Here is a 26,273-nt window from a genome sequence, read left to right on the forward strand (position 1 = left end):
ACCACTGGGAACCAAGGAACCTTGCAGGTCAGGTGTGGGCGGGGCGGAGCCCTCCCAGGTTCTGATGCCCTTCCTGAGTCCCACTCAGCGGCCTTGTGCAGCTGCCGAGAGTCCAAGAAGACCCCTTGCACAGAGCAGGGGCCTGTGCCTGGTGAGGGCAGGCCTACGTCAGGCACTGTCCTTGAAGCTCCCAACCAGGCAGACAGCCCACGCCAGCCACAACTGGCTGCCACTCTGCCAGTGCTCGGTGCCAATTTCAGCTAGAGTTGCTGACTACAAGCTTAGATGTGATCAGACACCCAGTGGTGACACGAGGGGTCTGCCTGGCCCAGTGACCAGCCTTAGTTAGCATCGTGTTAGGGACGCAGACAGGAAGTGTATTCCAGCAGGTAACAAGGTAAGGGGCACAGCACACCTGCATCCGTGAGGGTGAAGCAACAAGCTCTGCCCAGCTCTAAGCAGGCCTTTAGTTCTCACAAAAATATGGGTGGTGGGGAGTAGAGGGCTGAGTTAAATGACACCACCAGGAAACAATCAGACAAATCCAGAAGGTGAACACTCTACAGGACAAACCACCTAATCTGTCCAAAAGTCAACATATGCGGTGACAGAAGGGCGGGGGGGGGGGGGGGAGTGGAAGGGTTATTCCAAAGTCAAAGTAAAGAGGCAAAAATAATAATAAAAATACAGTGTATTAATCTTAACTTGGTCCTGGTTTTTCAAAACATAAGAACTTTTTGAGACAACCAGAATACAGCCTGAGATTTTTAGGTGTACGGGGTTTAGGTGGTAACGAGAATTTTCTTAGGTGCAACAGTAATTTTGTGGCTGTGTAGAATTATGTCTATTTTTTATTTTTTTAGTCACATGCTGAGGTATTTAGAGGGAAGTATACAGAGATAAAGTGCTAGGATGTTTTCAATATACTTTGAAATAGTTCATAAAGTATATAGCTACTACGGATGAAGCAAACATGGCAGAATGTTATAACCACTGGGGGGTGGAATTCTTCCCACTGGTCTGGGACTTGAAGATCCACACTGGCCGCCCCACACCCACACCCCTCTCCTTTGGCCCAGGGACTGCCCGGGAGCTTCCTTCCTGGGACTCCCCACAGCTGAGAGAAGCTCCCGCAGAGACGACACAAATGCACCGCCCAGGCTGTGGCTGACTGCATCCCGCCGGCCTTTGTGAGACCGTTTCGTGGTAAGCAGTCAACCTGCTCCAGCCCAGTGCCCTCTATTCAGACGAACGCAGGGCTGGAGACCCAGATATACCACAGAGCTGACCCACTTGGAACAAAGAGCCACGGCCGCCTCACATGGTGCTGTGGACCCGCTGGGGCCAGGCTGCAGACTCGCCCCGAAGAAATGTGGTTCTCATAGGGAAAGCGCGGGTGGGAAGATGTGCCCAGCATTATTCTAGCTGCAAGCTCAGTAGTTTTAAAAATCGAGAGAGATACATGGCAAGTGCAACCCGGGACTGGCTCATGGAAGGAAATCCTCCAGCCCTGGAGCTCTGGCAGGCGGGGCCCATGTGTCCCGCCTGCTCCACGCCAGCCACAGGCTGTTTCTAGAGCCCAGGACCCAGGTCACCATGGCCACACCTTTGATGACCACCCACCCAGCTCCACCTGGTCAATGATCAGCTGGAAGCAGAGGGCTGGTGGCTCAGGGGCCGGAGCTCAAACACCTTGCACAGCCTCAGCCGGGCGGGCGGCCCCTTCTCAGCTCCACTGCGGGAGGAGTTCCGTCCTTTCTCAGGGGAAAGACTGGGTGCACTGGTTCTACAGCCCCTTCCTCCTGACATGAAACTGCACAGTGAAAACATGCTCTAAAATAATTTGTGATGCTGCAGTTATTAAACAAATGAAACTTAAATGCATTCACCAATTCAAAGTCACCAGCTGTGCTCTAACGCACTATTTAAGAACAGGAGAAGGTTATACTCCTGTGCAGACTGTGTTCTGGATTCTACATGGGTTCTAGAAGGGCTCTCAGATTCCATGTGTCCAACAGCATGACCCCCACACCCCAGTACCTGCAGCTTATCCCTCGAGCTGAGCAGGGTTCCTGGCCTCTAGCACCTCTGGTTGCTGGCCTTTTCCTGATGCTCCCATGCCAGCAAGCCAGTGTCAGGGTGCAAGGCCCACTTTGCTGGGTGAGGGTGCACATGAGGTCGGTGCCCAGCTCACAGACAGGGAAGAAAGGAGTCCGCTGATTCGTTGACAGCCCAGCAATACCATAAAGCTTGCAAACCTCAGCCAATCAGAACTGTTAAAGACTCTCTAAAGGAGCCCTACACACCAGCTCACCTGTGAACTCAGACCAAACATCCTGCATTACCAGAGGGGAAATGCAGACAACATGACCGTCAGCTCAGAAGCCCAACAGGGCAACAGGGAAACTACAGGCTGGGAGTCCACACAAGGCTCAATTTAAGATACAACTGCAACAGTCAATAAAGCTCCTACATTCCAACAATAATCCTAAAAATGATGAGGGGCAGTCTTTGTTCGTCCCCCGAGGGCAGATTTGCTTTCGAGCCACAGGAGTTTTTCCCCTAGACACTGTGATTAAAGCAAAGAAAGGAATATCCACAGTTTAGGCCCTTATCTGATAAACTGCGTGTACCTTCCACGGAGGCTCGGGATCGCCGCTTTGATGTCTTTGATGCCACAGGCCTGGATGCTCCAGTGGAAGGCTCAGTCTTAAAGAAACAAGAATGAAGAAATTAATTGATGCACCACCCAGAGAAACCAGAAGCAGATTCACGACCCCAGCTCCACTCGAGGAGGAACAGGAAAAGGAACAAGGCTGTCCACACCCTAGAGGGACGGACACCACCTGGGGCATCAAGGCACTCAGGCCTGGAGTCAGAGGGAAGCTGCACCCGCTCTCTCTAGATGGACAACCCCGCCTTCTGTGCAGCAACGAACAGGCCAGCAATCTGCCATCTGTACTACCCAACCTCTACTGCTACACATGATCACGCATCCAGAGATCACTGTGAGCACCAATCAGAGAAGACAGCTTGTCCCACTCCTCCCACCGCTGGCAGTTCCTGCCTTGGCCACCTCCCTCATCTGGCCTACCGGCCTCTGCCTGGAGCCTCTCTGTCTTCCCTGCAGCCTGCCTGTGTGCTCTCTGAAAGCAGGTTGGAGAGTGAGAGCTGGGATGAATCTAACCTTCCCTGCATGGCTACGTGGAGCTGATAGGACCCAGCCTTGACTGTCCCCCACCACCAGGGACACCATGGGGTGCCACACAGGCAGGCAGAGCCTGGCCTCCCTCTCCCGATCTGCCTGGTGACATGGTCCTCTCCCAGACGCATCGAAGTGCCACCGCCCCCTCTCCCGAATGACTGCCCTGTCCCTTTGTACACCATACATCGCACTTGCCAAGTGAAGCTTTAAGGAAGCCCAGGGGTCCACACAGGAGGCAGGAGGGTGGCACACCCCAGCTATGTGTTCAGGCAGTAAGCCACTCACATCATCGGTCCTACGACAAGCTGAGCAGGGCCCTCCAGCCTGTAGCGCACGCCGCGCACTCCGCCCGTCTTGCGGCTAGGAGAGGCCCCGGCACAGCAGTTACTATTCCACGCACCCACAGGTCTCATCTCTTAAAGGTATTTTTACAGCTTACCTCTGTTTCAGCTTTGGAGTCTTTCAGAGGTCCATCGGACAACTTCTTAGACACCTCCCCAGAGCTTGATGACTACAAAAAAAAAAGTATTTTTCTTCGTTTTAGAATTACTCAAATCCATGACATCTAAAACACCCAGATGCAAGATGCTTCCGGCTGACAACGGCAGGTAACTGCCCCCGTCACAGATCGTACTCCCTGTGACCCCCTGTGGCTGTCATCCGTCCAGACCACCCCCACCTGCAGCAGAGCAGGGGACACACTCAGAGGCAGTGCCTCTCGGGAAACTGCAGGACAGTGTCTCCCAGACGCCAGGCCAAACCTATTGGGAACATACCGGTGAGACACGGGGGAACCAGGCAGTGGGGGAGGGGGGCCACTCCCGCTAGGCTTTGGGAGCGGGTCACTCCCAGATGGAGGCTCCCGACTGTGCGCCAGGAAAGCCCTCTCTAAACAAATGGCAGGAAAACTGTGAACACATCCTTGCACCTCAAATCAACTCCCTGGAAGACACTCCTATCAGAGACGAGATACAATCACCGAGGCTCCTCTGAAGACAGAGCAGTCTGGTGCCTGCTCAGTATTTCAACAACTAAATGTCCTCACCACTTAGTCCAATGGGACAGACAATGGCAGCCATAACGACCCTGCACAGGCCCCTCCCGCCCCGCACACCCAGCTGTCCCCTCAGAGGTGACAGGGCACCGCGTGCCCACAGCCTGGGTCCTTGACACTCATGTGTCACTGCTGAGCTCTCGGAGCACTGTCACCCACCACCTCACCTTCCCACAAACCCCGAGGGAGGCTGCCTCCCAAGACGCACAGAAGTTGGGACTGGTGTCTGCCTCTGTCTCCAGCAGCCCAGCTCTGAGCAGGAACACGGTCCCTTCACCCTGGTCTCACACACATTTACACAAAACCATCGCTCTCACTGGGCTCCAACAGGTCCCATATACCCACCTGAAAAACCACTCTTTATACCTGTCTCCCATCACCACCTCACCACAGCACAGCAAATGCAGTGAACAGACCAGTCACCCACTCCCTGCCTGGCGCACAGTGAAACACACCAGGATGTGCCAGCGCCTCAGAGAAAGCAGGTCGGTGAGAAACACTTCTTCTTAGACCTCTGGAAAGAGCAAGACCTGGGGAAGGTCTCTGTATTTCTCACACTCCTGCAGGAACCCTGGTTTTCATGACATCTGCCTCTAGGGCCCACGGGGGACCAAGGCTCCCAGGACACAAACTCAATTACTAACAAAACCCGTGTGCAGTGCCCAAGGCTCCCATGCAGTTCCTGGGCCCCCAGGGCACCGCCATAAAACCAGAGGGCTGTCCCGGGAGGAAGCGAAGCTCAGGCCTTGCCCTCACCACCTGCATGGCACTCAGAATGACCCTGACCCTTTCCACCTCAGTCCCTCCTTTCTAGCAGCTGGAGGCCAGAAGACACCCCCCCCCCCCGACCTTCATCCCAGAACACCCGTAATCACACGACTGTGCCCTCAAGAACAGGTGCCGGAACAGCCTGGCGGGACACCTATGCCAGCCACCACAGTGAGCCCAAAGTGCCCAGCACATTCAGAAAACACTGGAACCAAACACATTTCCTGGTCAATCCTAAATTTATCTGAACATTTAATTAAACAAGAATGACAAACTGAGGACTTACTGTCCTTACCGAGAATGCCTAAAAGACTCAGGAAGCAGCCACAACCCTTAGTGAAGTGAACGCAGCCATGCCCCGGCCCCAAGGCCCACACACCAAGCCGGCCTGTGAACACTGCTCACAGCACTGAGCCCAGCTGCTCCACGGACGGAAAAACACCCAGACACACACACACAGCCAGAGCAAACCTGAAACCACCAGGCAAAGCACCAGTCTCTTCCGGTGTCTACTGGGAATCCAGGAGACTGTCACATAAGTCTAAACTGGCGATTAAAAAACCAGTTTCCTCATCACACTCAAACAAGAGCAACATTTTAGGAACACCACGAACCCTAAGTTCGAGGCTCACGCTTTGAAGGGGACTTACCTTCCTCTCCGGTTTATCGTGCTCTCGGCTCTTCTCCTTGCCGGGGTCCCGGGCATGCTCCCCATTTCTTACCCTCCGCCTGTCCCTGTCCCTGTCCCTGGCCTTGTCGCGCTCCCGCTCTTTCTCCCTGTCTTTCCACCGCTCCTTCTCTCTCCCACCCTCGCTCCTCCTCTCTCGAGCGCGGTCTGAGTCCTTGTCCCGGTCCCGGGTGCCTCTGTCCCTGTCAGGTCTGGCCCTGGCCCTGGTCCTCTCCCTCTCCCCTTCGCGGCCCTTGTCTCTCTCAGAGTCCTTGTGTCGATCGCGGTCACTGTCCTTGGTCTTCTCCTGGTCCCTCTCCTTATCTCTAGGTTTGCTTTCTTCTTTCAATTCTTCTTTCTGTTTTCGATCTCTGCTTGTACTTCTCTCGTTTATTTCAGAATTTCTTCTACCCTGATAAAAAAAGGCAAATAACGAGATCACTTACAAACGTCTTTGCCCGAACTACAAACAGACTCATGGTCTCACGCTCCAGCGTTGCCGCGTAATCACCTCTTTGTCTTCGGGAACCCTGAGCTCCTCCTCTCTCACATGCCTGTTGTCGGATTCGTGCGGTTTCGACGTCAGTGAGGCCCTTCCCTTCGCCTCCCCCTTCTCTCCAGCCAGCACTCTCTTCACCGCATCATCACTGGACAGCTTGTCGTCCCAACCGTAGGAAAGAAATGGGGGATAATGGGATTAGCACACGTAACAAACAGGACCGGCACCACTCAGAGGCAGCTCACTAGAGATTCCTGTCTATCAGTGAAGTTCGAAGGCTGAGACAGAAGAGGAGGACCTGTCGTCACAGACGGAGAACAGCACCCACTGGGCACTCTCACCACCAGCACTGGGAGTGGACAGCAGAGAGCATCAAGCTAAACGAATCCCATTTCGGTGTGGGCGCGCTGTTCAAGGACAACTCCAAGAATGGCCCCCATTCTCCCCAACGTCGCAGAGGCCCCACATTAAAGGGCCTGAAGGAAGGAAACGAGAGAATCCCCCTGCAGCACCGGCCACCAGCCAGAGCCTGGGCACCCCTCTGCTCAGGAGTCCACTCACCCACACTCACGCACTCTCTCCACAAGGAGCACTAGACCCCAGGCCTAGGACATGCTGTGGACTGAGGGATGTGGCCAAATACAATGGTTAAACAGCCATGTACTATAGGAACACAATGGGGCACCCAAGTGGGCCTGGGCGAGGAAACTTGGGGTCCCACACGGCTGCCAGATGAAGCCGGGAGGAGGGGGAACGACCAGGGCAGGAGACCTCGGGGTGGGCACAGGTGCAGTGGGAGCGAGGACTGGAGGATGGGGAGCAGCACAGGTCTCAATGGGCCTTATGAGTCACATCACAGAGCTGTCTGTGCACCTCCCCTCCCTCAGGGCGACAGGAAGCCTCAAAGGATTCAGCAGGAAAGACAGGAGTCAGATTTGCTTTCTAGAAAGAGGCACAACATGAAGGATGTGGGGTGGGGTGGAGGACAGAGACGCCCCCTCCCCCCAGCAAAATCAACTTCTGCACCCCCAAGCCTGAGAGCTGGATGCAGACCAGGGAGGCTCTCCTGAGGCCCCCTGCCACCCCCACTGCTGCTGTCGGCAACAAGGAAGGCCAGCCCCAGCTCACGACCACCAGGAACTCGAAGGGCTTTATTAGCTAGCCCTTAAAGGTGCAGCACCCCTCCCCTGGGGGCTGGCTCCCCGGCTCCACAAAGGCGGCAGACCCTGGGGATGACCTTCTCCAACATCCCAGCAAACAGGGTCCAGCCTGGATCTAACCAGAGACCACACTTCACACAGTGAGGACCTCAGGAAGTAACAAATCCAGTCCCCACACAACTGAAACGAGATTTCTCTGAAGGTGGGACAACTCTGCAAACCACCCCCAGGAGAGGCGGAGAGATGGAGGAAGGGATAGAGCTGAGGGGAGAAGGGAGGGCAGCAGGGAGGGATGGGGGAGAGGCGGGAGGGAGGGAGGAAAGGAAGCAGACATCAGAGGCTGGAAAGGCAGGCAGAAAACAGGGACACCCCATGAGCCCCAAAGAAGAAAAGCGGCTCCTCTGTCCACCTGGGCGCAGGTTGGAAGCAGCCATTTCCCTGAAAGGCGGCCGGAAAGGAGGAGCACAGGGGGGAAGGGGGGGCTGGGTAGGCAGCCTCTGGCCAGGAGCCCAGGAGCTGAGTGCCTGTGAGTCCCAGTTTCACACCAAAAGCCTGTTTTAAGTTACTCCCCGTAACGCAGAAGGAGAACAGGAGGGATCAGACTTGCAGCACAGCGTCCCGCACGCCACCCAGACCTCCCCCGAATCGCCGCTCCTGGGGGGTGTCGGGGCCCGGCGGCGCGGTACCTTGCTGAGGCAGCACCTTCCGATCCTCTGGAGCAGCTCGTTGGTCCTCTCGGGCTCGTGCCCGGCCACGATCCGGGCTGGCTTCACCAACAGGGGCTCTCCCGAAACCATCACCACCACGTCTATGGCCTTCTGAAGGAAACTAATTTTCGCATCTTTATCCTGAAACACGTCAAGAGTCTGCGTTACCTTCAGTGTGTTTCCATAGACAGTTCCTGTTTGCATAAAAAGCTACTTTCCGATGTCAACCTAAAAATACCAACCCTCTACAACAAAACAAGGACAAGTCACTAAAGCTTTACCGTGGCCGATGTGCCAGCACCAACCTTTCATCACCAGGCCTGCTTCTCAGTGAATAAAATCAGCACAAATGCCATTGCCGAAAGTGGGAAAGCGAAATGGAAAAGCAGGTACAGCAATCCACGAAGCAATCCACGAAGCAATCCACGAAGCAATCCACCTTGTATTCCAACCATTATCAGCTTACAAATGACACACATCACAGTACCCAGCTTATAAAAAAACCCATCAAGGAGATGGGGAGGGGCCCCCCTCAAACCTACCTTCACATTATCTGACTTCAGCTCGGCGTCCGTGTACAGGCCCTTCAGGAAGCCAGTTGTCCGAATCACCTTCAAAAGATAAAGCAAAGCCACGGTCAGCACCCCACGGGGCAGCCTCTTCATCAGCCTCATCCACTGAACCCCACGCCCTGGGCTGTCCAAATCTGCCTGCACCTGGGATCTAATTCATGCACTCGCCCCACAAACACGTGTCTACCACGTGCGAGGCCGTGGCCAGGCAGAGGGCAGCCTGGCTGCAGGCACAGGCAAACATCACAAGGACTTTGCGGGGTGGTAAGGGAATAGGGGATCAGTTCCTATCCAAATTCAGGAGGGGTGAGGGTGTCAGAGAATGCCTCCCAGAAGACGTCAGATCAAAACTGAGACCAGAAGCTCACAGAAGAGTTGGGGGAGTGAGTAGTGAGGAAGCACACCAGGCCAGATGGACAGCCCTGGAAAGGTCCAGGGCCCAGAGAATCAGAGCCTGAGGCCAGAGTCAGGCAGAGGCCTGACCCAGATGGCCTCTGAAGCCATGCAGGAATAGGGACTTAGCTAAGGACCCCAACGAGGCCCTGAGAGGTTCAAAAGCAGACAGCATCTTACGAGGGTGACTCGGGCCTAGTGGAAAGAATGGATCCCTCCTGTCCTCTCCTAACCCACCCCTCAGTCGACCTGCACCTCCCAAGGACCCCGAACACTAGCTCTCTGTTCCTCTGCATCCCCACACCTGCCCAGGGCCCTGGGTTCTCCAAGACCAGAGTTTTTTCAACATGAGGTAGGTTACTGTGAAATCAACACCATGGATAGCAATAGCACTTTTTTTTTTTAATGAAACAAAAAAATATATCAGACTGTACTGTATGTAGCAAGGATGACTATATGCATATGTGTGGGTCCCGGGTGGATATAAAGCGTGTTTATTACTGGAAGACATGTTTAACCCTTTGCGGTCGTATTAAATTTGGACATGGGTGTCGTACTGGTCGGAATTAATTTCCATTGAAAGAGCAGTGATACATAACATGCAAGATTATGAAGGATAAACAAGAGAAATTATGAACTGATACATGAATGAATAGAGTTAAGATTCATACGGTTCCTTGCTGTGGTGGCTGAGAGCAGACATACGACCGGAACGGTAAAAAAGCTTTGGTGGCTGAGAGTAGACAAACTACCGCAAAGGGTTAAAAAAACCAAAAACCAGTCCCACACTAAAATCAACTGCTTCTCTGAGACCCAGCTACAGCCAACTATTAATTAAGCTTTCACTTCCCATCAAACTATGTAGGAACTGTGCCATTATTTCTCCTGAGAAGGCAGGTGGAGTATTAAGAATGCCCTGTACTTCATATTCCTGAAGACTTTTCCTTTTGCCTCTTCTGAGGTTTCCCCAGCTTGCTGGCTGGTAAAATTGTGAGCAATCATTTTAAATGGCAAGAGACATTAACGTCACAAGATCAATGCTTTGGCTTATGAGGAGGCAAAGTTAGTTTAGCTGTAGCTAAGATACTGAGACGGTGACCTAAATACAACACTCAGGGGCAGTAGAGAATTTTCACACAAGGCTCCGCACCTGATATCTGAAAATGCTTTCGGAGGTGTCTGCCCAGCGACACACCAAGACCCACAGAAGGAGGCACGTCCCCAACTCCCTTCCTGACTCTGCTTCAGTGGGCAGATGGGACTAACACAGAAGATAAAAGTGTGAGGCTGTAGGTGGCCGGGCTCCCATCCTGGTGACTGACCTGTGCCCTCCTGGGTTAGAGGACACTACCTGCCTGCTTCACAGGCTGTGTCCCTTCCCCACACATTGTACAGGGCTGCACTGGCTGCAGGAGTAGGAGGCAGGACAGCCCTTTGGATGTGGGTGGGATTCCAGAGAGTTCTAGGCACACTTTGGGTGTTCAGCACAGAGACACACCTCATAAACCATGAGCAGAATTGAGTGAGGTCAAGTATGTGGAAGAGTTAGATGTCCGGGCTGCCAGAAAGAGTGAGAAATGACATCTGAGGACGAACATGGGGTGAGATCAGGAGCCCCCAGAAGCCTGCAAGTTCAAGCTGAGTCCTGACTCCACTGAGCAGGCCTGGGTTCGAGGCCTGTCCCAGGTGCTCCATGGAAACAGGAGCCGTCCCTAGGAGTCTTGGCAGATTCCAGGTAACAGTGGACGTTTGTGTGCACCTTCTGTGTATGGCACTGGGCGCAGCTCACCCAGGACACGCCAACAAACAAGTCATGGTCCCCGTCACTTGGGAGCTCGCCTTCCTTGCACTGGGGAAAAGACACAACCAGCCTCAACACAGGCGCCTGGGCCGCTGGTCAGCAAATCCTAAGGCTCTCCTGTAGCTTCCCCTTGCGGGTCCCCGACCTTCACAGCTTCACCCGCAGGTACCTACTAAACACGAGCTACCTGGTGAGCACGGTGCAGGGCCCTGGGGGGACACCTGGGGGGAGGGGCCGTGAGAAAGAATAATTTCCTTCCACGTGCTGGGCACTGAAGGAAAAAAAACAGAGAAGCGGCTCGGGCGGCAGAGTGAAGACGCGCTCTCCCAGACACGGCAGGCCGGGCAGGCCGGGCTCCCATAGGGGCCCCGGACACTCCGGGGGGAGGGGGACCCCATGGGTGACGAGGGCGGAGCAGGGCGGAAGGCGAGGCGCCCCCCGCAGAGGCCCCTGGTGGCCCCTGGGCCGCAGGCAGGCAGAGGGGGCTCCGCGGGCGGGGCCGCGCACAGACACCGAGGCCGGACCCGGACACTGGCCGTCGCTCCGGCCCCCAGCCGACGACAACCTGCGCCTCGACCCCGGGGCCCTGAGCCCGGCCCCGGCACACAGCTCGGGCTCGGACCCTGAGCCCGGACCTGCACCCGGGATGCGACTCCCATCTAGGCCCCAACCCCCGACCCCGACCCAGGCCCACAGCCGGGCCCCAACGCCCACCTTGGCCCCGGCCCTCACCCCGACCCCGACTCAGGCCCACAGCCGGCCCGACCCCCACCTAGGCCCCGACCCTCACCCCGACCCCGACCCCCACCTAGGCCCCGACCCTCACCCCGACCCCGACTCAGGCCCACAGCCGGCCCGACCCCTGACCCCGACCCACAGCCGGGCCCCTCAACCCGACCCTGACCCCGACCCAGACCCAGGCCCACAGCCGGTCGCCGACCCCCACCTAGGCCCCGGCCCTCACCCCGACCCCACCTGGGCCTTGACTCCGACCCCCGAGGCCTCGACCTCGACCTGGCCCACACTTGGGCCGGACTCTGACCCCCCCACACCTGCGCCCCGACCCCGACCCCCCCGCCGGCCCTCACCGCGCCCCCGGGCCTGGACCCGCCGCGCCCGCCCGCCCGGCGCCCACCTCCGTGATGATGTCGTGCAGGTAGCGGAACGGGGGCTTGCTCAGCAGCTTCTCCGTCAGCGGCGGCCGGCGGATCACCTTCCCCAGCGCCTCCTGCGTCCGCCTCACCACCGCCGCGTTCATGGCGGCGCCCCGCGCCCGCAGAGCCTCAGCCCCGCCGCCCGCCGCCCGCTCCGGCCCGAGCTCGCCGCTCTGGTTTCCTCCCCACAGTGCACCGCGGGCCGCCAGGGCGCGTGCGCGGGGCCGCGGCGCTCGGTCGCCAGGGCAGCCGGACCTTAGCAACGGACGCGGCCCGGCGGCTCGCCCCGCCCCCCGGCTGCGCGCGCACGCGGGGCTGCGCCGGGTCTGCGCCGGGTCCCCGGGGCCTCCCCGGGCTGAGCGGTGACCGCCCGAGGACGGCGACACGGCGCCCACGGCCTGCGCCGCGCGTTTCAGAGGCTCCGGAGGCACGGCCTGAGCCTGGCCGGGCGGCGCCGCGCTTGGAGCGCCAGCCCGGGCGCGAGCCGGGCGCCCGGCTCCAACCCGCCGCGGCCGCTTCCCTCCCGGGCCCTCCCTGCCTCCCGCTCTCCGAAACCGAGGGAAATGGGAGCGACACCCCGCCCCTTGCGCGAGGATAACAGACACTAACCCCAGGAGCGCGGCGTGGAAAATGCCCGGTCCCGCCTCTTGTCCCACGTGGCTTCTGCCGCTGGCTTTCCCGGAGACTCAGTTTCTGTTCCTGTGACGCAGGGACAGGGGGCGCCAGCCTCCCCCGCGCCCGGGGCGCAGAGGACCCAAGGGTGCGGGCCCCGCTCTCAGCTCTCGGAGCCAGCGGGCCGCCGCACCTGGTGCGTCCGCGGTGCGCAGGCGCCCGCAGAGACCCTCTGGCCACCTGGGGGCGTGGGCCTGCTTGCAGCTCCGACGCGCACCTGTGCAGCTCCGACGCGCACCTGTGCGGCTGCGACGCGCACCTGCGCGGCCTCTGTTCACCTGCCTTCCTACCGTCTTCCGCGCTGCTCATTCCTCCTGAAGACGCGCGTCTCCACCTGGCGCCCCGCTCCTCCCGTCTCAGCACCTTGCTTGGGGGTTTCTCTTAACACAGGCCACCCGGCGAGGCAACGAATGTGCTCACCTTTCTTTGTCTGAAAGCCTTTATTGCGCCCTCGCATGTGAAACGTCGTTTCACTGACCGTAGAATTCTGAGTCATTTTTTCCCCCGCTCAGTACTTTAAAGATTTTACTCTACTGGCCTCTAGAGTACAGAGTCTCCGAAGAGGAGTCTGCTGTCGTTCCAGCTTCCTTCTGTCTGTTGCGTCTGGCTGCCTTCAAGACATTCTTGTTATCGTTTTCTACAAGCGTGCCTGTGATGTATCTAGGTGCGGAGGGTTTTTTTTACTTAAAATTTAAATTTGATGATTATTGACATACAATAAAGTTCGCCCATTTTCAGCGTGCAGGCTGATGCATTTTGGTAATTCTTTACAGGTGTGACCACCACCACGCCCAAGACGCAGAACGCTCCTGCACCCTGCACGTCTCTCATCTCCATCTCCTCCCAGTGGGAGTGGCCAGCCCCAGGCAACCACTGAGCTGATTTCTGTTGTCATAATTTTGACTTTTCGAGAGTTTTATGTCAATGGAATCATACAGGACGTAATTTTTTTTTGAATGTCTTTATTTTTATTTATTTATTTTTAAATATATTTTTATTGATTTCAGAGAGGAAGTGAGAGGGGGGGAGAGAGAGAGAGAAACATCAATGATGAGAGAGTCATTGATCGGCTGCAACCTGCAACTCAGGCATGTGCCCTGATTGGGAATCAAACCCCGATCTCCTGGATCCTAGGCCGATGCTCAACCACTGAGCCACACCCGGCTGGGCTGGGACATAATTTTTTTTGTTTAATTCTTTCTCTAACAATGGTTCTGAGATTCACCAACATTGCTACACATATTCATGGGGCATTCCTTTTTGTGGCCCGGTAGTATTCCGTCGTACAATTGGTTTTCTCATTCACCAGCTGATGGACGTTTGAGTTGCGTTGGGTTTTTTGTTTTTTATGAGTAACACTCCTAAGACCATTCACAGACAAGTCCACCTGTGAGCATAAGTGTTCATTTCTCTTGACTGGATACCTAGGAGCGGGATTGCCGGACTGTGTGGTAAGCACATGTCTAGTTTTACACAATACTGCCATACTGTTTCCAAAGTGGCTGTACCGTGTCTTCATCTCCACCGGCAAAGTCTAGGATTTCCGGTGGCTCCATATCCCCTGGCACGCGCTAGGTCAGTCTTTTAACTTTAGCTGTTTCAGTGAGTGTGTAGTGGGATCTTACTCTGGTTTTAATTTGCATTTCTCTAGTGGTTCACAATTTTGAGCATCCTTCACGTATTTATTGGACATTCACATGTATTTGGTGAAAAAAGCCCATAAAGTGGAATTCGGGCATTTACTGAATCACTGCCCAGTGCCGAGTACTGTCTGGGTGCTAGGGTTTCATGGGGCCTACGCACCCTCTAGTCAGCAACTTCCTTACCACCCACTGCTGTCTGCTGCTCCTGGGAGCATTGTCTCCCTGCCACTGACTGTACCCCAGGACTGGGTGAGCTTCAGTCACCTAGACGGAGGCCAGGTGAATGCCAAGGCATATCTCCCTTAAGCAGTGAAAGCCTCACGCCTCACTCTTTCCACATTTTACCATGCAGGTCGGCTGGCTGTAGGAGACTTTACTCACAGGTTGGGAGAGGCCTAAGAGAATGACACTCCATGACGAAAGGAATTAGACAACACTCACTCAACTGTCCCATGGTCCATGGGAAACAGCCCCATGAACTGACCCTCAGGGAGATTCCCTCATGCTTGGCCCTCAGTTATTAAACATGCTCCCCACCCCGTTGGCCAGAGCACCTCCATCCTCTGAGCCCTGCCGGATGGTTCCCAGTCTGAGTTCTCCAGACTCACAGCCCAAGGCCTCGGCAGGACAGTCAGCTGACATTCAGCACTTCCATCTCTTAGGATGGTCCCGGTGCTGATGGACACTGTGAATGAGGCTCCTTCAGGTCTCCCAGATCCCTATTGTTCCCTGATTGTCCACGCACTTATCTTTGTCACGTGTCTCCTGCTTCCCAAGAACAAACATTGATTCTCAGACAGTCCATGAAATCCCATAAAGAAGAATAAAATAGCCCTACTTGTGTGGCTCAGTGGTTCTGTGATAGGCAGCTATACAGACATGAGCAGGGCAAGGACGATGGGCCTGGTACAGAAGGGCCTGATCCGGGTGGAAAGCCCTGGATCCCTAGCAATGGACAATTGTAGGGTGGGACCTCGCCCCCAGGGTGGCCTTTCCTCTCCTAGCATATGGCTGGTCATGCAGTTTGGACCCCCTGACCTTTCCTCTCTAGAGATAACATCTAGGCCTCAGTTGTATTCCAGCTCCAGGCCCAGAAAAGCAGCAAAACCAGCCACAGCTGATCTCAGGACCAGCTGTATTGAATGATGGCCTCCCCCTGCCCTCGGGCCAACCAATCAATCAGTGGAGCCCACACCCTGAAAGGACACACCTGGGAAGCTGCTGAATATTACAGTGAGCTCTTTCCCAGGGAGCTCCCCTAAAATCTCCTCCCTTAAAGCCATCAGGATGGAGGACCCAGTGCTCTCCCTCCTGGGAACGTGCCCACTCCTTTCCCTTTCCACCCTCCCCACCACCCTCACCTGCTCTTTACCATTACCTTCCTCACTCTCAAGCCCCACAGGCCCTTCCTTTGCCTCTATAACTTGTTTCCTGAGCCCATTTCTTCTAGAAATTACTTCTTCCACCTCTGTAATTTTACCAAATAAATGTTCTTTTGCAGTTTGGGTCTTGGCTCTGAATTCTTTCCTAGCCAGAACCCAAGTACCAAGGTTGCTGAACCCAGGTCTAGTCTGACCCCATGGGCCTAACACCTGGTGCCGTTCCTGTTGCCTACAAGAGTTCAGCATTGACCTAGGAACCAGGAGGTCACAGTTCAATTGCTCGATTCCCAGTCTGGGCACATGCCTGGGTTGCAGGCTCCATCCCCAGTCGGGGGCATGCAGGAGGCAGCCGATAGATGATTCTCTTGTCATCAATGTTTCTTTCTCTCTCTCCCTCTCCCTTCCTCTCTCTGACATCAATAAAAACATTTTTTTAGAAGAAGAAAATGGTTTCCCAACTGTCTGGCCATTTCTGCTCGTTGCCCCCACACTGAAACAAACCCTTCCCATTCGCAGGGAGAAGGGGTTAGCCCCCGTCCTTCCCTGGCCTGGCCACCACCCAACCCCACCGCAGGCCACTGAAGGCCTTTTAAAAGTGGGGTCACAGTGGGGCTGAGTACTTCTTCATGGCTGGGCCCTTAGTTCAGGGAAGCTTCCCAAAGCTCAGAAGTGATTAAGCCCTGCGACAAGGACTCGGTGTTAAGGAGCCAGGGGGTGGGGGTCATTCTCCCAGGTGGCCGGGTAGGGCCTCAGAAGATGCTGTGGTGTCCGAGAGCTGGAGCATTGGCCCAGACATCCTCCTGACCTGCTCACCGTGGCCCCGCAGGGAGCCCAGAGGCTGTCGTGAGGAGCACCCACCTCTGAGCTCTGCACACTGGCCGGGGGGCAGCCTGAGCAGGGGGTGGAGGGTGCACTCAGGGAGGGCACTGACCCTGGCCTCTGGCCCCAAGTGCCCTGCCTTCTCAGCAGGCGCCCCCAGCCCCTCCTCTGACAGCTCACAGCCCAGGGCTGCAGGAGCAGCTGGGGCCACGACCAGCTTGTCTGTGAGCCGTGGGGAAGGTGCATTGACCATGGAGGGCTCTCTGGCCCCTGAGGCTCCACTGAGGTTCCCCCAGCCAGTGTCCCACGAGGGGAGCCCGATCCCAGTTCTCCCACAGCCTGGGCAGAGCAGGGGGCCCTCTAGGCCGGCAGAGGCCCCAGGGCCAGGTCTTGCCGCTCTCTGTGGGAACTCGGGGCCATGAAGGAGGGTCTGAGATGATGGGGACAAGAGAGCAGAGCTGCCCAACTCCACTGAGGGCCTGTCTGGGGGGAGGTGGCTGTGGAGTGGACAATGGTCCCTGGAGGCCACAGCATTAACGCTGCCCCTAGGCAAATCCACACCCTCCGCTGGGGGGATATTCTGGTGCCTTAAGAGGGGTGGGGGAGGAGACAGAAAACAAAATGGCACATATGAATAAGAACTTTTTAGAGAGGTCTTTGGAGGAAATAAAGATATGAGGCTGAAGAGTTCAGATGCGGGCTGCTTCTGATATCTCTGAGGGCATCACACGTGAGCTGAGGCCTAAAGAAAGTCAAGGGCTGACGAATTTTGGGCTGACAAAATGCAAGTACGGATTCACCACTCCAAGAAAGAGACATGGAACCAGGGCCACAGGGGGGCAGGGGCACCCGGAGGCCACCCGGGAGCCTCCAGTCCCGGGAGCTTGGGGGGGGAGGGTTGGGATGCTGTAGCCTGAATTACCCGAGCTCCTCAGTCATAAAAGGATTAGAGGAAAAGGTAGAAAACATAAAAAGAGTCATTCATAAAAATAAAAAAAAGATCATTGATTAAACAGCTGTAGAAAATGACAGCAAAGAAACTTTGAAACATAAAACGCTGGCAGGAGGTGCTCATGAAATAAGCAGTTTCTGAGTGAATGAAGGAGATGACCCGCTGGGAGCATGACTCACCCCAGGAGACAGAGCTCCACAAAGCAGGTAGCCCCAGGCCCCACCTGCCCTGCCTTCTAGACAAAGGCCTGGGGAGGCTGAGTCAGCCCTGCCCATAGCTCCACGGCTATGAATGGCCCAGGATGTGGGTCAGCCTGTGGGAAGGGCTGGGTGGCAGGTGGCAGGCAGGAGAAGGGGTCCAGAGCCTGGAGACAGCCTCACACCCCTGGTTCCAAGGCTGAACTCCCCGACAGGCTCATAAGGGCACGTATCAGTCGACGGGGCCAGTCAAGTGCCTACTGTATGTGGCATCATCTAAGCTGAGAGGTGGCTGACACCTTTCTGTGAAACCTGAGCAGCCTTCCTAGAAGGCCCTGTCCCCTCCTCTCCAAGTAGAGCCTAGAAAAAAACAAGACAAAGCCTTCGATCTGTCCCTAAACTGGGTAAGCTCGCTTCTGCCTCAGGACTTTTGCACGTGCTGGTCCCGCTGGCTGAATAAGAACCTCACCCCCCAGGTCTCCATATGCTGGATCCTTGACTTCCTTTAGGCCTCAGCTCTCGTGTGATGCCCTCAGAGATATCAGAAGCAGCCCGCATCTGCACTCTCCAGCCTGATATCTTTATTTCCTCCAAAGTCCTCTCTAAAAAGTTCTTATTCATATGTGCCATTTTGTTTTCTGTCTCCTCCCCCACCCCAATCGTCCCCAGAAAGTGCGCACCAGGAGTCCACAGGCCTGGTAGGTTTGCTCACCCCTGAACCCCTGTACCTTCCCTGCTGTCACACACCTACGGGCACTCGGTAGCTGCCTGCCGAAGGTGGGATAGATTGTGCTCTTCTTAAAACTACTCCTTCCAAAGGGCGCTTAATAATATGGTTTGCTTATGTGACAATTTTACATTTAAAAAAAATCAAACTAACGTTATATAGACAAAATTACCTCAGTGATAGTAAATATCTGGGTATGTGTGTGTTTGTAAGTGTGTGAGAGTGTGTTTGAGTGTGTGTATGTGAGTGTGTGTGAGTGCGTGTGAGTGTGTGTCTGCATGTGTGTAACTATGTGAGTCTATGTATGTGTACGTGTGTGTGTGAATGTGTAAATGTGTGTGTGTGTGTGTTAGTCTGTGTGGCTAGGGGGGTGTGTGTGAGTGTGAGTGTGAGTGTGAGTGTGTGTGAATGTTAATCCTGGCTGAAAGGGCCTGACGGAGAAAGTCTTAACCACTGTAGTGGACGCCATGGCTGGCCACCCAGATGCCCCTGGGGACCAAGGCCCACTCCACGGTAGTATTGGTCCTTGTCGGTCATCGCTGTTTCTCTCCGGGGGGACTTACCCTGCCCTGCTCTCGGGGCAGCCCGCATTGGAGAGCTAACTGAGTCGGGGTACAAACCCAGTCTCCCAGGGACCCCCACCCAAGAGAGTTGCTCTCAGGAGTGGTCTGAGATTTGGGGAGCTGAACCACCCGCTGGCCAGCTGACCCGGATCCCCAGGACGGGTGTAAAAGGGAGAACTGGATCCCGGGGCTGAGATGATATAACCATGAAAACTTCCCCAGCGGAGAAGTGGGACCTCGGTCCCGCCTCGGGGCTGCGAGCCTCCAATGACTGCCCCTCGCCAGGACTCCAGGGGTCACTGCAGGGCCATGGCCAGCCCAGAGCCCGGGTGGGGCTCCTTGGAGGCCTCCCTGCCCAACCAGCCTGCTCGGAGGGCTCCACTCCATCCCTCACACAGCCTCGGAGCCGGACCTGAGGCCACCCCAGAGAGACTGCCCAGCAAAACTGCGCAAATGAGAAAGCAACTCGGGCGATATGGTCTAAGATTCTGTGATAACACAGAACAAAAACAAAAAGCAGCCAATCTGCAGGAAGGCTAGGAAAGCACAGGAGAAAAACAGGCGGGGGGGGGGGGGGGGGGGAGGGGGCGCAGCATCGCTGGGGGATGGGCGAGTGGACAGACCCGCACCCACCAGGCCGCACAGCCACCTCCCCTCTTCGGACCCGATGGTGGGGACAGAGCACACCCAGGGTGGCAGCCGGTCATACAGTGCTCAGCAGTGTTTGCTCCTTTCTCAGCAGCAGCTTTTTCCCGGTCTCGCCATGAACCTTACGAGAGCCGACATAACTGTTTTCCTGTTTGTCTGGCTCCTGTTGTTTTCACGTGCACGACGTTGGTTTGATTTGAAGGCGAGAGCGTCAGAGGAAGGGCAATGCCACCTCGCCCGGCTCAGAAGGCAGTGCACAGGCTTGTTTGGGGGGACAGGAGACCAACCTGGCCCTGGCCCATGTGGCTTAGTGGTTAGAGTGCCCGCTTGCGCCCCAGAGGGTCACGGGTTCAATTCCCGGTCAAGGGCACTTCCCTGGGTTGCAGGTTTGATCCCCGGCCCCTGTTGGGGTGCGTGCAGAAGGAAACCAATCGATGTGTCTCTCTCACATTGATATTTCTCTCTCCCCTCCCGCTTTTCACTCTCTCTAAAAATCAATGGAAAAAATATCTCCAGGCGAGGGTGAACAGCATCGAGCACGCACACAAAACAGGGACCAACCTGATGGGCAAAGGGAAAGGGAGAGGAATGGGGGTAGCTGGTGAGGGGGTCAGTGCCATCCAGGGGTGCGGCTTTGCAGGGTGGGGTGGGGAGGGGAGGGGAGGGGAGGGGAGGGGAGGGGAGGGGAGGGGAGGGGAGGGGAGGGGACGAAGGCCCTCCCGGGGTCTGACCATCAAAATGCCTCCCACGGTGTGGCCTGAGAAAGGGGCTGGTGGACGGGCTGCCCGGACCAGCTGACAAGGGAGTTGAAGGTCTCTCCGCAGATGCCAACTCCTGGCATCCCTCGGTCTTTTTTAAATTTTTTATCTTATAAAAACGACGCATGTTGTGTATCTGCGCAGAACAGTGGCTGGGTTTCACCATTCACACGACCGACTCCACGGCTGTTGTTTTAGGAGTTTCGTCACATTTTCTAAAATTCCTGTTTGCTTTGGTTCGGGACGTCGGATGTTCCGTTGGGACCCCATGGCCCCTGACACAGCGGCAGCCGTGTGGCAGGAGGGTCGGTCGGAGGGGGCCTCGCCAGGAGGCCTGAAGGGGTACAGGGTCTGGTCTGGGGTGAGGGCTACGAGGGTGAAAGTGTGAGGCTGAAGGGTGCCCGAGATACAGAGGGAAGGGCGGGAAGCCTGGAGACGCGTGGGAAGCGTGGGGAAGGAGAGGCCGATGGGAATCTCTCCGCCATTCTCCGTTAGGGGGTGTTTGAAGCGTGACTGTGAAACTCTGGGGCCCACGTGCAGGGGAAGCAGAGAATTTTGAGTTTAAGCAATTGTTTTTATTGTAAATGCAATGAGATTTTACAAACAAAGCAAACACAGTTCAACTCGCTGGGACTCAGCAGGCTCTTGCGGGCAGGGCTCAGCTACGTGGGGAGCTGGACCTGGGCCTGCACAGCCCCCACCTGGGGGAGGCGCTCACAGCTGGCCCCGAGTCCCAGTTCCGGGGGGGGGGGTATGCTCCCAGGGTATTCCCATTGTCCACTGCTGACTTCGTGTCTAAAGAGAAGTTCAAATTATGACTGAGAAAAAGGAAGCCGGAGTCTTGGAAATTCTCCAGAGAGGAAGGAGGGCGTCCTACCCACCTGCTAGGCGCCCACCGCTGCTCCCGGACACAGCCCGGCTCGTCGGCAGATGTCCTTCGGGTCCCCATGCAAACCGAACAAAGGCATCCCCGCTGCAAGAAGGTGGTTACTGAAAATGGGTCAGTCTTTTGATGCCAGTGAAAGATGCTGGTCCTGGTGATAGGCAACGCCCCCCCCCCACACTCACATTACACACACACACACCACACACATTACACACACGTGTACACCACCCCCCCACACACACCACAGACACACAGACACACACAGACACACACACCACACACACACTCGGGGCCATGCAACTGGAGGCCCAAGGCCACCATGGACAGAAGCAGCTCTTCCTGGTGTCAGGCGGCCTTGGCCTGGGCACCCCCCAAAGACCTGGAGGGATGACTCCGAGCTTTCGAGGCTCCACCTGTAGCCCTCAGTGAGCTCCGTTCTTGGCTGGCCAAGAGTGTCTTAGAGGGTAGCTCATCTCTGCAGCTACCGAGCGTGGCCTGAAATCTTGGTGACCTAAATATTGAGGGGGAGGGAAGAAACATGGAGAGAAGAGAAAGAAATCCTTGCGTAGAATGAGGTGAAGCTCCTCCTTGGAAAAGGGGGGAAAGAATTCTTATTTTGAGTGCATTCCAAAGGGTTTGGAGAACACTCGTAAACCTCGAGCGCAAGGTCCCTCTCTTCACTGTCCCCGGTGTGGACGCCACCCAGAGTTGCCTGGAAGGGGCAGCTGGGTGACGAGTTCTGAGACTGGGGAGAACTCTGGAGTCCCCAGCGGTGAGGAGGGAACAGGGGGCAGGAATGGGAGCTGGGACGAGCGCCGTTTGGCTGCTCCAGGTGAGGCATCCAGCAAGGACAACCTGTTCTCTGGAGAGGGGCCGAGATTGCTTCTGCCACCTAGGAGGTGCCTGAAAACTCAGGGCTTTGAGGTGTTCAGCTCAGCTACCTGGTTGCCCACATCCATGGGGCAGGATCATTCCCTATGTGGCCCCTGACCTTGACATAGGGGAGCGGTCAAGGCCGTGACTTCGGTCTCCTTTGTCGCCCTGAAACTGGAGTGTAGGCCTGGTTTCCACTAGTCTGCCCAGGGCTGCAGCAGCTGTGGATCTGCTGAGCTGCCGCGGAGGCCCCCAGGCCGGCAGAGAGTGTCCGAGGGCAGCCGTGAACTGTCCTAAGCCTCTCATTTTCTCTTCTCAAGGTCTCCACAGCTTCTCCATTGTTAATATCATGACCATGGTTCCCACCGGTGGGACCCCACACCTACTTCACCCCCCAATGCCTCCCGCTCTGCCTGCGCCCCATCATGACCCAGCACCGGCGACAACTTCAGTAATAACCCGGCCACTGTAAGATAGGGGTCACCAGTGGTCAGCGAGTTCTTGCAGTAAAGGGCCAGACAGTAAATAATTTAGGCTTTGTGGGCCTTGTGTGATCTCTGTAGCATATTCTTTGCCTTTTTCCCCCATCTTCTTTCCCTTTAAAAACGTAAAAACAGCCCTGGCCGGTGTTGCTCAGTGGTTAGAGTGTCGGCCTGCGCACCGAAGGGTGGCTGGTTCGATTCCCGTCGACGGCTGTACCTGGGCTGCAGGTCACCCCCTGGTCGGAGCTAGTGCAGGGGGCAACCAATCAATGTGTCTCTCTCACATCAATGTTTTTCTCTCTCTCCCTCCCCCCTCCTCCCACTCTCTCTAAAAATCAGTGGGAAAAAATATCCTCAGGTGAGAATTAACAAAAGAAAAATTTTTAATGTAAAAACTATTCTTAGCTCAAAGGCCATACGAAAACAAGCCATGGCTGTACCTCGGTTATTACAATCCCACTCACTTAGCAATGGGGCCCCTATGACCTTGAGACAGGTGGGCAGTTCAGTTCCAAAATGAGCCCCTGAGGGCTGCTTTCTAGAGCCGTTTCCAGCACAGGAGTCTTAGTCTGGGCGCCCTAGAAACCGGCCTGAGGACAGGCGAGGAAACTGACGCTTTTCAGGAGGTGCAATCCCAGGCAGCGGGAGGGAGGGGAGAGGAGAAGACACGCAGAATGAGGCCCTTTCGTGCTGGCTACCACCTCCCGGTGAGCCCACGGGACAAACCAGACCCTTCAGGTTCACGTGCTCAGCCCCTGGGACGCTCTGGACTGGCTGCGTGAAAACCAGGCCTTGGACTTTGCCCAACAGGGGCAAAGGGCGAGAACGGGTCCGCTGGCTCTCGCCTGCCTCCTGCCTCCCATCGGTTAGGTATAAGGCCTGTTCCAAGCCCAAGGAGGGGTATGGGGACAACCCAAAAGCATTATGACAGTGGCAGCCACCTGGGCTCCAGAGTCCAGCAAGCCCGGGACTGTCGGGATCCCTCATTTTCAGCATATGCGGACTGGGGAGCGCCACCTGTGACCCCCAGGAGGGGCCAGCGGGAACAGGGCCTCATTCAAACAGGGTGCAGGGACAGCAGGGTGAAGACTAGTCCCGCAGGGTGGATCCTGGAGCCACGGAGTCCAAACACCGCTATACTCCCACCTGCAGGTGGTCCCCCCCCCCCCAGCAAGACATGGGGCAGCAGCAGTTTCCTAGCGCCTTGGGGGTGGGATCTCCCACTTTCCCTCCTCCCTCTTAGGGCTCAATCTGTTGGGGGGGTGGGCACACAGCAGCTTTTCTTCCCAAGTCTCCTTCACAGTGGGACCACCATGTGCCCCAAGGCCACTGCAGTCTACAGTCACCTTGCCCCTGGCTCTGCAACCCAGCCAGGTGACCTGTCCCCACCCCCAGAGAGGCTGCCTCCCACCCGATAGAGGTCCAGTCAAACACCCCTTTGTGGCTTCCAAAAAGCTTTGGTCTGGGGACAAGTGGCATTTTTCCCATATTGGGCTCCAAGGAGAAGCTGGTGAGCAAGGACCACATGGCAGAGAACACGCGGTGAGGCCCAGGCAGAGCCTACTGGAGGGAAAGCATAGGCCGAGACTCCGCAGGACACAGGCGCCCTGTGGTCCCAGCAGAGGCACTGTGAGCCCCAGGGGCTGCACGCACGAATGGTGGGTGCTGGTCCACGGGAGGGACTGCACCCCGGCGGCCCCACCTGTGAGCCTCTGTGAATCTGATGGGCAGTTAGGAGGGTGCAGGGAGCACCTGGCCAGCCGCACATGTCACAGAGGGAGACTGGAGGGGAGGGGACTGTCTGGGACAAAAGGGACATTGGAGTTTGGACTCTGGTCACCTCATTCCCAGGCTCTGCAGGGGCAGGGCCTTAAGGGGCCACGAGATCACTCTGCAGACAAAGGTCGTCTTTCCTTGATGACATAGGCGCAGTCCCATGTGGTTCCTTAACGCTCAGTGACATCAAGGTGTCTTTACAAAGAGGTGAGGAGTCTGCACACAGGCCACACAGAGGTGTGAGCGTTTAATAAGACAATTCACGGGAAGAGCCGATTGTGATGTCCAGTAAGCACGCACTAAATCATAGCTGGTCCGGAGGCGGGCACCCTGAGGTCCACGCCCATCCATGAACCTTAGCTCCAGAAAGATCAGACACCCTGACAGGGAGAGGCTTTGCTGGTCCCCAGTTCCTGACATGGCCCGAGGACATCCAGGGTTGAGGGTGCCAGCTGGGCTATCCCCTAAGCAGCAGCCCCAGCAATACTGGCAGAACAAAGCTGAGGTGACAGCCTTGGGGACACATACCAGGCAGAAGGTGACAGGCAACAGACTCTGCCAGTCCAGGTCCATGGCCTCAAAGATGAGCTGGATGACATACCAACTAATGAGACATCCTCTGACCTCTGAAGAACGCGTCACCTCGGACATGGGGGTCACCTTGGACATGGGGGGCTTTGCTGGCAAGCTGCTTTTCCTTGGCCCCCCAAGAGAGTGAGGGGGATGGTGGCCCAGAAACTCTGGGAAGGGGCTCAAGCCACCAGAGACCAGAGAAGCTGACCCAAATATCGGTCCTCAAGTCCCACCTGGGGCAAAGATCTGACCCCAGCTCAACCCACCCACTGCCAGCCCTCCCCCTCACCACGGGGCCCAGCTCTCCTCTCGGGTAAACCTTTGGCTTTTCGTTTCACGGCCTCACTACCAGGAAGTTAGAAGTTTAATCCCTTCTCGAGTGACACGATATCATACAGCTTTTTGGCTTCAGTTAAAATCATGCCTTTATTTGGAAAACTGATACTAAGAGAAGTCGGTTTGGTACACAGTCACTGGATTCCTATAGCAATACAGAGGAAACTGACAACATGTGGAAGGCAGAGACCTGGGCACTAATTTTTAAATTCATTCTAAAGGTGCAATAAAGAAGTAAGCAAGTCTCTGCAGAGTGCTGATAGTAGAGACAAAGCTGCGTGATTTAAATCATTTGCAGAGCTCTGGCTGGCATGGCTCAGTGGTTAGAGCACCTCCTGCCTACTGGAGGGTCTTGGGTTCACTTCCGGGTCAAGGGCACGTACCTGGGTTGCAGGTTCATTCCCCCACTCGCTGGTCAGGGTGCCTGCGGGTGGCAACCAATTGATGTGTCATGTTTCTCTCTCTCTCCCCCTTCCACTGTCTCTTAAAAAAAAATCACTGGAAAAAACATCCTTGGGTGAAGATAAATAAATAAATAAATAAATAATTTGCAGATCTGCAAAAAACAGATTAGATTTATTGGGGGGAAACATCTTAAAATAGTAATTGCCATGGATCAAAAAGCCCTTTGCATCAATGTATGACTTTATAAAAAGGTTCTCAGCAAACTGTCACAGAAAGAAACTATCTCTATATAACAAAGGACGTCTATAAAGGAACCAACACCTGAGGCTAATGTCATGCTTCACGATGAAATTTTAAGTACTCTCTCCCTCAGACTGGGAACACGGCGAGGATGTCCATGCTCACCACCTCCACTCGACAGTCCTGGAGGTCCTAGCCTGAGCCACCGTACTGGGATGTCTGGGATGCTTTTCGCAAAGGGGCAGCAGGGAGATGGACACTCAGCGCTGTGCAAAGACACGCTCAGGTCCCTTTACAGTGTCTTCTGGGGGGGCAGGGACGATGGAGGCTGCTCCCGGTGGATGCTTGCTGACCCAGAAAC

General features: G+C 55.9%; 1 protein-coding gene across 2 annotated transcripts in view; it reads right to left on the reverse strand.

The window, feature by feature from the left end:
• Nucleotides 1-12,112, reverse strand: part of IFT54 (intraflagellar transport 54) — a 32,689-nt gene extending 20,577 nt beyond the window's left edge. Inside the window, exons 1-8 of one of the 2 annotated variants that reach the window (XM_087819476.1) lie at nt 11,962-12,112; nt 8,603-8,671; nt 8,040-8,201; nt 6,206-6,349; nt 5,678-6,106; nt 3,645-3,716; nt 3,401-3,565; nt 2,634-2,709 (exon numbers count right to left, since the gene is read on the reverse strand). In XM_087819476.1, the coding sequence (XP_087675602.1) occupies nt 2,634-2,709; nt 3,401-3,565; nt 3,645-3,716; nt 5,678-6,106; nt 6,206-6,349; nt 8,040-8,201; nt 8,603-8,671; nt 11,962-12,084 (1,240 nt within the window). In that variant the 5' untranslated portion in view covers nt 12,085-12,112. The remainder of the gene's footprint in view (nt 1-2,633; nt 2,710-3,400; nt 3,566-3,644; nt 3,717-5,677; nt 6,107-6,205; nt 6,350-8,039; nt 8,202-8,602; nt 8,672-11,961) is intronic. The other variant, XM_087819477.1, reaches the window with a different exon arrangement.
• Nucleotides 12,113-26,273: the final 14,161 nt, after the last annotated feature.

This window comes from Miniopterus natalensis, chromosome 8 (genome assembly GCF_054644295.1).
Source record: "Miniopterus natalensis isolate mMinNat1 chromosome 8, mMinNat1.hap1, whole genome shotgun sequence".
In the NCBI taxonomy this organism is placed as follows: domain Eukaryota; kingdom Metazoa; phylum Chordata; class Mammalia; order Chiroptera; family Miniopteridae; genus Miniopterus; species Miniopterus natalensis.